Consider the following 14,501-nt stretch of genomic DNA (forward strand, 5'->3'; position numbering starts at 1 on the left):
CATTAGATAAGATTAAAAAAAAGGCTTCAAATGCTTGTGTAATGAATAAATTGACATCTCCAGATTCAATAAATAGAATTATAACTCTCTAGAGCTACAGATCTAATGATGAATCATCTTAAAGTTTGCAAAAGACTGAATTCACTTTTTGAAATAGGACATTTATAATCAGTCACAACCACCAATTCTTCCTTCAGCATACCTAGTTATAATGTGCACCTAATATGCCAAAGAAATGAGAAAACTAATCTTTTAAGAGGATCAGCATACATACGCAAATGTATGCAATCTTTAAAGATGCAATAGGTAGATGTCATATTTCAGTCCTATCATCAGCTTCTTAATTTCCCTAAAACACTTGAGCATACATTCTAAAATACCTAATATGCGTAATTGCTCCATACATTCCATTAAAATATTATACCTTATTATCCCTATCACAACATAATCAGCATGTAAAAATCAGACATTCTTTCCCGATGAGATAATTTTGGTTCTCTTGAGAGCTCTACATCAATGTATTTTTTCCCTCCTGTGCACAATTAAAATTCTACTGTAGAATATTATATGCTTAAATAATGATTTTCAATACTGAAAACCCGAACTTTTATTATGGAGCCTAAATGCAGACTTCAAAATATAAATTTTGGAAATACTGCACTTATTTTCTAATGTTTGGCCTTATATGGTTCTATAATACCACTGCAAAATTACTATTAATCCAGTAAATCATTGCTTTTGATGGCCCTTAGATCAAATTATACATTAGTAACAATATTTTATTTTCAATGTGTTAAAATACTTGTCATATATCTTTAATATTAGATTTTATAAGTGTTCCTTCAAGATTTCAAATTATCTGCATCAATTTAGAAGCAATTACAAAAAATATGTTTGCATATAGTGAAGCAAATGAGCCATCTCTTTTTCTATTTGAAGAAATAATCCAAGAAATAGTACAAAGAGAGCAATCAGTAATTGTAAATCCAAGTACAACTCACACACTAATAGCAGAATATCGACTTTAGAGCTAGACAGTGAAATCGCAAAGAACTTTTTCATTGAATTTTAAAAAATACCAATAACAAACGTCTGTATTACTACTGTTGTTATTACCTAAAGACCAACATTTAGGAAACTAGCTGATTCATCTACCTCTCCAAATCCCATACTGAATTAGAGCGGGTACGCTGAAGTTTTCAATGCCACTGGTACACATTGGCAATGACTCACTTTATACAAACTAAAAAAACTGCAGAGATTTAGAGCTTCACCTAATAAAATTATGGAAACCTCTAGGCTTAGATTTGAAAAGTAGTTAGGTAACACAAATCAAGTGATCCTTTGAAAATCATGACTGCAACTATGTCCTTTGCATTTAAAATGTAAATCATGCCTGCCACAGTTTTCAAGAAGAAACACATTGCCCTCAACTTGGATGACAAGAGAACTGTTCTGATTAGAGCTTTCTGGAAAGCATGGGATGAACTTGTGGTATCTGGAAAAATGTGCATCATAGGCCAAAGTTATGACAGATGATTGCCTGCCTGAAAACCCAGCCTTTCTGTATGTCAGGAAGGGTTCTCTCTGAGCCTGGGTGAGGAAAGCATGAGCCTTCAGGTTCCAGCTTTGGATTATGTCTAGACCCAAAGATGTTTCTGTGCTGTCAGGCATGTTCCAGATGCCGGTTTGTCTTTCTTCATACTCTTTTCAGCCAAGAATACCCAGTTTCTGTGGCTCACTGGCATAGCTGCTTACAGACCTCTCAGTCAGAGCCCAGTCTCATATACATGAATTAAAAGCCTTAGCCCTGAGCAAGGACACCAAGAGACATTCCAAACTCAGTCCTTCAACAGCAAGAACAGATGCATTAAGTCTGGGCACAGCCAAGCCAAAACAGTTTTGATGGAAAACTGTCAAAGTATTGGGAGCCTGAAATTCCAGACTACCAAGCCTGAGGCCACAGGCCTTGGGAGTCACAGAGGCCTTGATAATAATGGTGACACTCAATGACAAACTGAAGGTCCAGGAGGAAATGCCCCTTCATGGACAACCACATTCGCATATGGAACTTCAAGAGAAACCACTTTGCTACAGGGGAAGTCCAAAGAACAAAGTTCATTTAAGCTTCTTGCTTCTGTGAGTTATCTGAATCAACTGTTTTTTCCATATTTCAAAGTTCTTCTGTGAATAAACTGTTGTACTGTGTGTCAAGAGCGTAACTTGCCAACTATCAGAAGATAATCTGCTATCCCTAATATTTAGTTGGTTAACTTCCATTAAAGTCACTGACACATATCAAGCTGAGACTATTAAGCATCTGGCTATGCATAGCAAATGAAAACACACCGAACTTTATTAAATATGCTGCTAAAATATAGTAGTACTTCATTTTTTCTGCTCTGGACAAATTGAAATATATCTAGAAATCAGAAACAGATTTGGAAAACAACTAGCATTGTTATACTTTTCAACAAATCTGAAAAAATTAATCCTATGCAAGTAACTCACTAATTACATTTCTTGTATCCAAAACAGTACAATCTTTACATAAAGCTACCTCAATGAAAGAAATCAACACTACAAAATGTAAAGAAATCATCTTTTTTATCACAAGTATAAAAATAAATACTCCACTAAGGAATGAAAGAAGAAATAAAACACATTTAAATAATTTCATTACACTGAAAGATGCCAAATCATCTGTGAGTGGTTTCTTCTTAGATGAAAAGAAATCAAAATATAGGACAGATGTTGGACAAACCACATTTGAGGTCTATCACACACTGGCATTTTTCAAATGATTTTGGCTCATCTATTAAATAAGGTGTATTTTGCTTGATTTTGAAAAGGGAAACATCAGGAAATATTTAAAGGCCAATTGCTGCCAATTAACTTTGATCAGCAAATGTTGCGTTTGAATCTTTTAGATTCTTTTGCCTGTCTGGAATAACACACTATTCTAAAATCTAGCAAAACAACAACCTGATGATTAATGTGTGTTGGCAGCCCCACCACAAGCTTGCTTAACAGTTGGATTTTAAATAAACAGCTGTCTTCATTATGATGGGAAAGAAATCTGACTGTTTTCATGTTTTCTTGTTATTAAAATATGATCAGAAATGGCTTTTTTCCCTTTTAAGACGAAACAGCCAGGCACTATGGTGACAGTCTCTTTCAGCAGTTTGGATAGTTTCAGAGCAATTTCACAAGAATTGCCAAACCAGACTCTATACATGCTGAAAAAGCCCTTGGCATGCTGACACCAACCCCTCACAGCACACTGCAAAGGAGGGGCATGAGCGGCAGAGAAACCCTAGTACATAACAAATGGACCTGCCACTGGGAAGGACTGAAGAGCCAGAGTGATAAGCCACTGAGATGGACAACACATACAACATTAATGATTTCCCTGGGGTTTAAGGTAATCCTTTCCCACAGTAAGATATAAGTGAGAAATCTTTACCCAGCCATTAACTGTTTATAGAAGCTGAAGTTTAATATTTAATGATCTACGTAGCCTATTGCATTCTAGTATTTATAGATGCTTTCTGTGCATCCACTTCTAGAACTTGTCTACTGTGGTCATAAATACAAAGACCTGTGAGGGGAAAAAAAAGTGCCTAGAACTTCTACTACTGCAACCTTTGAATGCCAGCACATTTACTGTAGATATCTTTGTAAATTTCAATGACTAAACTACACAGATTTTTCTAAACGTTTCCATAGTAAAACTCTGAAGCCAAAAATAATTGCCAAGCCATCTAATAACAAGTAAAAATAGACAAATGTTAACAAACCTCTGTGTTTTAAAATAATGAACACTTACTTCTAAATCATTAAAGAATAGATGCGTGTCTGCCAAATTGAAAATCATCTCTTCCATTCGAAGTCCAAGAGACACTGAGGTGGGTGGATCCTTAAAGAAGAAATTAAGAGTGCACTGTCAATACCATGCATAACATGGTACATGCTACATTCTACACAGTAGAATACAAATGACAAGAACTGGTTTTCAAGAAAGATTATCTGATGCATGAAATGTAAAATCCATGTGTTTGCTTTTATTTCAGCTACTGTATAATCCCATAGTAAGGATTAAAGTAATCCTCAAATTTGTCTTTAATGTGACTAATGCCATAGTTCTGCAGTAAGACTTCTGTGGCCACACTTGTGTCCACACACCCTTATGTCACCCTTGCACATCCATACATGGACTTATGCTGGATTCCATCAGTAGCAAATGCATTTTTCCCTACACTTCTACAGACTTTGCAACTGTTTACAAATTTTGCAATAACTGAGGACAAGATAATGTTATCATTATTGAAAATGAAGAGACACCGGTCACAGATGAAAGGATTTGGTCCTTGGAATACCTAGTGACTTTAAAGCAGATCACCATTAATATTTTATTTACAAATGGCAGTTTTATTTAAAACCACTCCTTGATTCTCCACAAAAGCACACTTTGATTATGCTCTCTGTTAGGCCCACCCATACTGAGTGAACAAATCTATTGTTTGTTATTAATACATAACACACTTTAACTTCTCTACTGAAATTACCATAACAACTTATTCCTTACTGAGCTAATAAACTCAAAAAGCATGTTCAGCACTGTGGTTATGAAATGCATTACAGATGTTTGTCTTGTTTTGATTTTTTTTTTGTATGTTTTATGTATTTTCAATCTGAAAAAATTGAGAAGAAAGTCTAATACATGTATTTGATACACAATTTCTCATTTATAGGCCAAATATATCCAACCACACAGAAGCACAAGTTCAAAAGAACATGTATTCTCTCACAACACCTTCTTTTATTTTTTTTATTTTATTATTACCAATATTAGCTTGTTAGGTATTGTATTTTAAATAAAACTGCAGAAGTGACAGCATAAACTTTATTTAAAATAAGTTAATGTTCTAAAACTGATGACAACTCAGAGTTAATACCAAAAGATGTGGTCCCTAGTTTCTTTTTCCACCCCTCAATCAAATTAATAGATGTTTCAACATGATCTCTGAACTTTCAAACATTTTTCTGTAACTGCTGGTCAAAAGGTAAAATGTGTCAGTGGCAAACAGTTGGAAAAGAATGGCAATCCAGCAGCCTGTTTGCCTTCTGGAAAAACCAAAACAGCTAAAACTAACCAGCAGAAAGAAATGAGTTTTTGGAAAGAAGCATTTAGAAACTAAGCTATATGGAATACACAAAACATCTATTTCTGAATTTCCATAGGCTAAGAGTAAATAAGTTTTCTAGCATCACAAAAATAGCCCTCTTAAATAGGACAGCAGAAAATGCATTATGCCATTTTGATCATTATAATGACATCGTCCTTAAAATTAGTCTTCTATTAAAAAAAAAAAAAAGAAGAGTATTTGGCTTCCTAATTAAAGGAATTAATTTATTTGAAAGAATAAGCAAAATTATTCTGTCTTTTTATTTTACTATTGCCCCACAAGTCTTCCCTTATTTTATTTCTGGAGGCAGGAAAGATGGAAGGCAGATGATGTTCTCTCCCCAGATAGGCCTGAGGCTACATTCACCTCTCACATTCCTGCCTATCTTTGAGCCTAGCTACAGCACTGCCTTTCTTCACAGCTCCTCATCCCCTTTTTAAACTAAGCAAGTATTTCTCTTCTTCCTGAGTACTACCAAAAGTCATACCACAGAATGCTTTTCTCTAGTTAACAGAAAGAGTTAAATGCAGGACTAAGGGTCTACTATGCAAATGAAGATTGCTAGCTACATCTTAATTATCAAGTGATAATATAACATTTTACAATTAAACCCATGTGGAGCTTCCATTCATAAAAAGGGGAACAATTTTGAAAAGCTGGATACATCACAGCATAGAGTTAATTTTAAAGAAATGTCTGTGAATAAAGTCTTTCAATTTTAATTTATGTGTGACTTAATAATTTATACTAGTTTCTCCTTACACATTTGAGTCTGAAAAGAATGGCTTTTGGTAAAAATATCTGCATGCCATTTAACTCAAAGGTGTTTTAAGAGGTAGACAAAACAGAACGTGGATTTCTTTAAAGTAATATTAAAAGAATGTCATTTACTAGGTTAATTTAATTAGGAGAAAAACATAAGAAAATCATTGGCACATACTGAAAATGTCGGATTAAATAACGTAAAAAAGAAGAGAAAAAACAAAACAGGTTTCTTTTCAAAGTAACCCTAATTCCTTGATTAAACAAAATCTTGTTCTACAGAAAGTCCCACATCGCACAGAAACTGAGTTAAGCTGCAGCTCTGGGTAGCCACATATTTTAATAGATGCAAAAGCCTTATCTACATTAGGGTTTTAAATGTCTCCGTAGTTACAATCTTGCAGCAGTTCTAGCAAAAAGCACAAAAGCTCTGGTTTAAGGCTCTGTAGTAGATTAAATGCTGATGCCAGTCATTAAAGTGATGGCTGAAAACTTTTTAAAAAGACAAGGCTAGAATAAGGTTTTAAAAAAATCTCATACCAAGCCTTCTTTTGCAATCTTAAGCCACTAATTGCAAACTAATTATTGTGAGGTGTCACACAATGAGCAGGAAAGCTAACAATCTGTTCTTATTTATCGGGATTTGCAGGTTCAGCCTGAGTGTCTTTTCAGGTATGGTCAAAATCAGGTACAAATCTCTGGGGGAGGTACAGTTTAGCTAAAGAAAAGAAATACCAACGTCAAGCTGCTTAAGCAGGCCTCTTGTTTTTGAATACTGGTATTGGAGCCAAAACATTGTCTGTATGTCATTTCTAAATTCTACCCACTTGATTTCTTTGTTTTGTGGAGAAACAAGAAGCTGAAAAACAGGAAAGTTCACTTTAGGTACAAGGCTTATTTTCCACTTAAGCCTACAGGTCACAAATGAAGGGTTAAGTGAAACCAGGCTTTGCTTTTCTCTACCTCTAAAACATAATAAACCATATTAAAATAACTTATAATTTAAAGGAAAAAATGTTCCTAAGCATCTGAATATATATGCTTTCATGGAAAATGGAAATGTAAAGACCACAGTAGACTACTGCAAGTACAAAGATGTATTTCCACGTGCTTCTAGACACTAAAGAAGGGTCCCAAATTCTTTCCAAACTCCAAAACTTCACCAGTTGTTATCTGGCTCAAAACTGTTTGTAGGTCAGTGTCAATCAAAGTAACTGATAACCTGATATTCGATCAACACATCTTTTTCAAAAGCAAATGAAAATGTATTTTTTTCCTTTTTCCCTTTCCCCATCCTTCCACTCTGGACATACAACTCACTTCTTCCACTAGTTTCATACATTTCTGTGAAACCCACAATATTCAAATCCTTAAATAAAAAAGTAACGGAGTCTACCATAATTGCACAAACTGCAAAACAAGCGTATTATTTTGTTCCAACACTGCAGAACAAGAGTATGGAGAAAGTAGAGCACAATAGCAGCACAAGGAGTACAGGTGATAAAAAGAGATGAATAAATATGAACATACAGAAAAGGGTGGCATAAACAAGAAGTTATGAGGAATGAGGAAGAGAATAAGGAAAAGAAAACCTATCCCTTCAGCAACAGGACTGCTCATCATTCATAGTCATTCACCATGAAACTCACTCATGCATTATGAGAAGAGCTGAATGCCAAGTTGCCAAATCCTCTATTTAATTAAGACATTTTTGTTCGTTTGAAGTTCCAGCTTTTGTATTTTAATGATTATGTGAGCAGCTTAGATTTAATTTTTAAAAGGACATTTCTATTTCTAACCACAGTGAAGAAACACATTAGGGGTGAAGTTAAATAGCTCAAAAAGCAGTTGTAAACAACAAAATATCCCCCTGGCATTCTGATTTTAAAGGCCAGAAATCAATAGGAAACACTCTTTAAAAACTGCGCATCTCACCCTGCTGTAAATAACTCTAAAATTCTTCTGTGGCACTTAATAACCCAAGAAAAATTGTGATATGAATGAAACTTTGTGAAAACAAAGCAATAATAGCACACTTGCACAACTGCCTCTTAGTGGATGTGCACACTGCAACCCTTCACCAAAACATTCTAATATTTATCCACAGTGCATAATGCATTAATTCTTAGTATAAACACTAATGCTATCATCTCTCTTAACATCAAGCATTGTTGGTTTTTTTTAATCAGAGATGATGCCCTGTATCTCTTTGTATACATGTGTATGCATGTGCTGTCGTATAGCAACAAGTATAATGAAAAAAAACTCAGTCTGACCAATGTTTGGCAGGTGATTTAGCTTAGCGATTGACAAATCATAGAATCAGTCATCATTTAGTGATGTCTATGTATTTTGCCACATGCAATGCAACCAGAGGCAGCCAAGCAAAAGCTACATCGAGAAAACAATGTTAAAATGATGGAACTGCCATTGGGAGGCAGCCACCTCCTTGCAGCACATGCATCTGTATCTCTCAGGAGCTGAATGCCAGCCACTTTCCTCAGCCTCAAGCAGACAACAAAAAAAGGTATTTATATTCGGGCCCTAATTATAAAAAAACTCTACAGGAAACTAGAAAAAGAAAAAATATGCTCACACAAGTACTTCTCAACAACAACTAATCAGTTCTTTTTCTAGCAGAACTCTGGTCCCCAAAAGTAAGTGGTGATATTCTGTTGACGTTGGACTTTTGTACTGTGAACACAAGGGCTTGTTGTCCTGTCACAGATTTGGTGATTTTGTAGTATAAAATTGCAACGTTTAAGAAATCAAGGCTGTTGAATATCCTTGCTTTTTGTACACATAATGAAAACAACTAAGTATAGTCTTCAAACAAGTAGGTTGCTATTATACAAAACATTAATGAAAATATATCACACCGCCTTGAACTACTTTTGGCTAGGATAGAGTTAATGTCTTTCACAGTAGCTGGTATAATGCTGTGTTTTGGATTTAGGAGAAAAACAGTGCTGATAACACAGCAATGTTTTAGTTGTTGAGCAACACGAAGTCAAGGATTTTCAGCATCTCATATAGCTCTGCTAGATAGGAGGCTGTGTGTACACAAGGAGCTGGTAGGCAATGAAACCAGAACAGGTGACTCAAACTGGCCAAAGGCATATCCCACGATACATATGCCATGAGATACATATCTCATGATCCCATGACCATACTGTGTCATGCTGAACAATAAAAGTCAGGGGGTTGGCTGAGGGAGCTGCCACTGCCTGAGAACTCTTTGGGGATCCATCAAAAGGTAGTGAACAACTGCACTGTGCCTCACTTGTTTTTTTTGTGTGCATGTATACATATGTTGTTATTATTTATTATTACCATTCCTTCCTTTTCTGTCCTAGAAGACCGTCTTCATCTCAACCTAACCATTTTACTTTTTTCTAGTTCTCTCCCTCATAACCACTGGAAGGGAGTAAGCCAATGGCTGTGTGGTGCTCGGCTGGGTTAAACCACAACACACCTGAACATGCCAGATAAGTTATGCAGAAGTGTTGCTTTAGATTTTTATGATGCAGAAAGCCATTAGGGAGAATGCAGAACTTTAGCCAGGCATGATCTGAACTGAAGCAGAAGCTTTACCCTTCCCTCAACTGGCTGTATCATAAAACTTCTTAGTGATGAATATAAGCTTTATGAAAAGACAACGTGATTACATGAAGTCAGACAGAACTATCTGGTCATTCAGTATGTGAAATATTTTTGAAGATTAACAAAAAAAACCCTCACATTCTAGTTATATTTCACTTGAGGTGAGCATGAGAGGACATAACACAGATTTTTGCACAAGCTGAGCCGTTAACTTTCAAATACAATTCTGAAAAACAAAGTTTGATCTCACAAGGGCATTCCAATCGTAAATTGTTCTTATTCACCTAAGACAGCACTTCTCTTCTGAGAATTACCTAGGAAACCCACAGTCTGCAGGCATAACCATAAGTTCAGTTACAATTTATAGACTGTGCATAATAGAAAGATTTGACTCGTAACCAGGCTTTCAAAAACATCAATCAAAACAGAGATTAAAAAAATGTGAGGTAAAAAAGTTCAGATTATTACAGCCATATATATCCAGAAACGTACCCTTGCTTCTCAGTACAGAGTACAGACTACTGCTGACTGCTCAGGACCAAAATGTTATTTTAGTGCTCAGTCCTGGAAGTTCCTCACTAGTTGAGAGTAGCTAAATATTTGCAGATTTTGATGGTATCAACAGGTATCACACACTCTATATCAACAAAAAAACCTCAAGTGGTCAAAGTATTACTCCCAATGGTGTTTAATTATTTAATGACGCAAACACAAAGAATGGACATATGAAAGAGCTTTACTCCTTGAATTTTTATGTCTTGAAACACCAGTAGTGCTTGGTCTCTGGAAAATAATGTTCTTGTTTTTCTTACATATCAACCATAAAACAATAAATATTAATGAAAATTTCCATCAGTTTCTTGACACTTACCCTTCCATATCTGTTAGCATAGGACCCTGTAAGCAAGGAATGGAAAATGATGATTGTCTCATCCAAATCCCAAATGAATACTCTCTGTAAAAAGAGAATCAAATCAATGTGTTCCTCTGTGAAGCCGATACTTGAAATGGAAAGTTTAAATTTGAATCAGTAAGCGCACAAATGACAAAATTGTATTGAAATGGTTATATATTAGAACCATAGCTTCCTTGCAATTTCTTTTCAGAACTAACGTTTTTGCAGAAGAGGGTAATACAATCTGTTAGCTTTTTACTACAATTGCTATTATATCAAATTATTCTATTAGAATAAAATGATAGTCATAGTCCAATATACAGAGAAAATGAGATTGTACAATACATTATTTTAAAGCCAGATGTAAGATAGAACCTGAAAGAAATTAAGAGAAGCCTCTCAGGATTAAATATTCTGCATCTGAATTTTATATTTCTGCAAGTCTTCATACATTTGGTCTTGACAATAATGTCTAAAACGAAATAAAACTAGTGAGTTGTTGACAAGCAGTTAAATCCTCTCAACCTATGTTTAATAGAATTTATGTATCTGAAGAATTAAAATTGTGACTTTAGATTTTGCCTGTGTAAGAAAGGATGGTGTCAGTAAATAATTCTTTCACTTACAGATGGTAGAAAAAATGTGTTTTAAATTTGCCCTCTGACCATTAATAAAATGATGTTAATGAAAAATACAGTGTTCAAATATAAGTATTTTAAATCCTGGTAGGATTGTATTTCCCATGATAACTAATGGGCTAAATTTCAGAAAGGAAAAGTAATGCAGCACGGACACTCATAGCTGTGACGAGTCATTGGAGATGTGCTCTCAACATATAGCACAGGCCACTGAGAAAAATGCAAACATAGCAAAAGAGAATAAAAACTGCTATTGTGCCACAAGTGTCTCCTGCCCAAAGAGAAACCTTACTTCAATTTGGGAAAAGCTTTTTTCTTATTGTTCTCTTTTTCTTTTCTCTTTTTATTTATTTATTTTTTTTAAGAGAAAGAATGCTGTTATTTTTCTGAGAAATTAGGTGCTCTTCACAAAGAAAGTTCTTTAGAATAAAAGTTTCAAGATCTTCAACAAAAAAGAAGAATAAACACAAAACAAACAAAAGAAAAAAAAAGGGCTCAAATGCCATTTTATTTGTGATTTGTAAATGATAATGCTCTCTGCATAATAATTATAAAAAGAGAAACTATGACATGTCAAAAACATCTAGCACAATATACCTCTAGGTCAGAATCAGGTGGTGGTGAAGGATTGTTGTTTCTTCTGCCACGTCCACGAGATTTCCCATCTGAACTACGACGCAATCTATCTGAATCTGAATCTTTTATGGGTGTTGATGGACTGTGAATTGTACTGTATTCTGCTGTAGTAAAGAAATAACATTTTTACCTTTCAGCTTAAATCCAAAACATTCAAATTTCTTTCTAGATATAACACTGAAAACAGGATCTTTTCTGAAGAGTTCTAAAAAAAAAGATTAAAACTACAATAATAAGTGGTAATGCTAATGCATAAATTAATTCAATCAAGTAACAGGTTACATACAATAACAAAGATATAATAATTTAGTTCAGTGAATAAATAAAAATAATAATAAAACTATCTTCATTTCTTCAAATCAGAGAAGATCACATGATTTCAAAGAAAAGATCATACTCTAAAAGGAAACTTTTGATTGATTTAATCCTGAGTTTTCAAGCATGTTTTAAGATAATCATCATGGTGACCAGCAGACATTTTACTTTTGGATGACTACATTTGTGCCTGATTAATCCAATACAATACCTTCTAAAGGTAGCACACAATTTTATTATCTTCGTAGGAGAAGTTCTATAGTTGAACAACTTTCAAATATGCATCAAATGTGGAGAAGATATTTAAAGTATTTTTCAAAGGCCTACTCAATGAGTATCTTCAAGAACAGTACTGTACACCAAATACTACGTATCAGCAAAATATTCACTGCCATTTAGTAGGTAAAAACAAAGAAAGATGATTTACTTATGTAAGAAGAAAATATGCCAGTTGGAAGATGTTTTGCTATCTCTAACATCCATTAACAGTGCAGTGCTTGAACATTCAGAGAGCAAATACCCCACTTAAATTATCCTTCCTAATTCATGTAAGTAGAAGTGCCATGCCCTTCGGGAGTTTTTTTACATCTCTTTCAAGACTTCTTTTTGCAGCCTTAAGATCACACAGAAAACATTTTATTTTTATATTATTTTTTTCCTAAAAATAAAATCTTTTTCTTTAAAGCCAGCCAGAATTTTCAATATACAATGTATTTATCAACTTTAGTTCTCAGTTAGCATTGACTCTTCACAGAGTTCAGGAGATATGTATATTTTTATCAATATTAATTTACTTTTTTAATCAGCCAAGGTCATAGCATTCCAGTTTGAACGGACAGGTATAATTCTCACACAAATGATCCTTTTTCCTAAAAAAACATCCTGTTGAGGTCAAAGGTTAGATTAAGGAAGAAACTCTGGACATCTGTGCAGCAGCACATACTCATAATTACTCAAAATAATTGTTGCTTGTACTCAGTTTAAAGAATAAGGTCTTGAAGTCCTCACATTCAGTCTTTAAATCTACACATAACTAAAATTCATACATATTATGTATTTCGCACTATACTTTTAGCTAAGTACCTCAGACTACACCAAACAAAGCAGAATAACAAGTTAGTACGTAACATAAAACAAAGAGTCCTCAAAAGAGACAATCTATACCCAAACCAGTGATTCTGTGCATGCCAAACAACAAAAAAATCAACATAGCCATATCAAACCAGACAACAAAAGGCAGGAAATGAAACTTGGAACATGATGCACATTCCAACAATTTATTTCTTCCATGATAATGTGCTCTCCACAATTATTTAGATTAATACATTCAATACTGATTGCTCTTTCACATACTGTCCTAAAAGACAAATAAGAAATAAAAATAATTCAACTAATTCCAATCTTTTAAATATAAATGAGTAATCTCCTAGACATTATTTTACTTGGTTATAACTCACTTAAAAGCTTTTGTGCATTGTTTTCTTTCATTTGTATTTTTTCTTAAGGTTTTTGATAACAAACAGACCAGAATTCATTCAGCAGGTAGACTGGCCTATAAAGATCTAAATATTCAGATTAACAGAAAATTGCACTTCCTATTGACTTAGGACTTCCTATTGAATTAGGGATGCTCTGGGCCTCTGACAATGTTTTTGGGACTGTAGCTTTAGATCACAGTTTTTGAATTTCTCACAGACATGAGGTGCCAAAGCTTTAATACCACTCTAATAACAATAATAATACTAAATAAATAAAAAAGAATGGAGAGCATGGAAAAATTATACGCTAAGCTTCATGACAAACAAAACCAAATAACCTTAACAGAGTGCACAGAGAACAGTGTAGTGAGGGCAGGGAAGAAAGCCTGTCAGGGTACAAAGAGCCTTACAGCTTTCTACTTTCACAAATGCTTTTATTTAAATACGCTACATTCAAAGTTTCAAACACTCAGCTGCAGTTATGAGTGAAGGTTTGTATTCAGTGTAAATCCTGAATGAGGCAGATCCTTACCCGACAGAAAGGCTCAGAGCTCAACCTGGGGATCCCAAGGTTGGCTGAGCACCCAGTGGCCTGCCCTTCTTGAACCTACTGTACCTGCACTGGTGTAAGCAGAGAAGTGCCTCTCTTGTTCTTACAGATCTCTCCATGCAATCTACTCTGCTGCTTTGACAGCCATATCGTTAGAAACAAAACATAAAACTTTGGCATTTCTTTACACCATTCTAAGTTCAATCTGTGAAAAGGGAGAAAAAAAAAACACCATTCCCTTAACCAAATTTGTGCGTATTTGAAATCTGCTCTCACTTCCTTTCAGTTCTAATGTTTATCTTAGAGAAAAATAATCAGATCCTCTATTGAAGGTCCTATCGTTTCTCCGGTCTGGACGCAGTAATCCAAAGCAGAGTAGATAAAAGCCTTCCTTGCATGCTACCTTTCCATGGACACCACTCAGCAGGGGAAAAT

At 34.6% G+C, this 14,501-nt stretch overlaps 1 protein-coding gene across 6 annotated transcripts in view; it reads right to left on the reverse strand.

The window, feature by feature from the left end:
* Window positions 1-14,501, reverse strand: part of EYA1 (EYA transcriptional coactivator and phosphatase 1) — a 127,623-nt gene that overhangs the window by 32,187 nt on the left and 80,935 nt on the right. For all 6 annotated transcript variants that reach the window (XM_090137705.1, XM_090137703.1, XM_090137702.1 and 3 more), the window contains 3 exons: window positions 11,685-11,827; window positions 10,426-10,509; window positions 3,830-3,919 (listed from right to left, as the gene is read on the reverse strand). In XM_090137705.1, the coding sequence (XP_089993831.1) occupies window positions 3,830-3,919; window positions 10,426-10,509; window positions 11,685-11,827 (317 nt within the window). The remainder of the gene's footprint in view (window positions 1-3,829; window positions 3,920-10,425; window positions 10,510-11,684; window positions 11,828-14,501) is intronic.

The sequence above is a fragment of the Phasianus colchicus genome, chromosome 3 (assembly GCF_987193195.1).
Source record: "Phasianus colchicus chromosome 3, bPhaCol1.hap1.1, whole genome shotgun sequence".
NCBI classification, from domain to species: Eukaryota; Metazoa; Chordata; class Aves; order Galliformes; family Phasianidae; genus Phasianus; species Phasianus colchicus.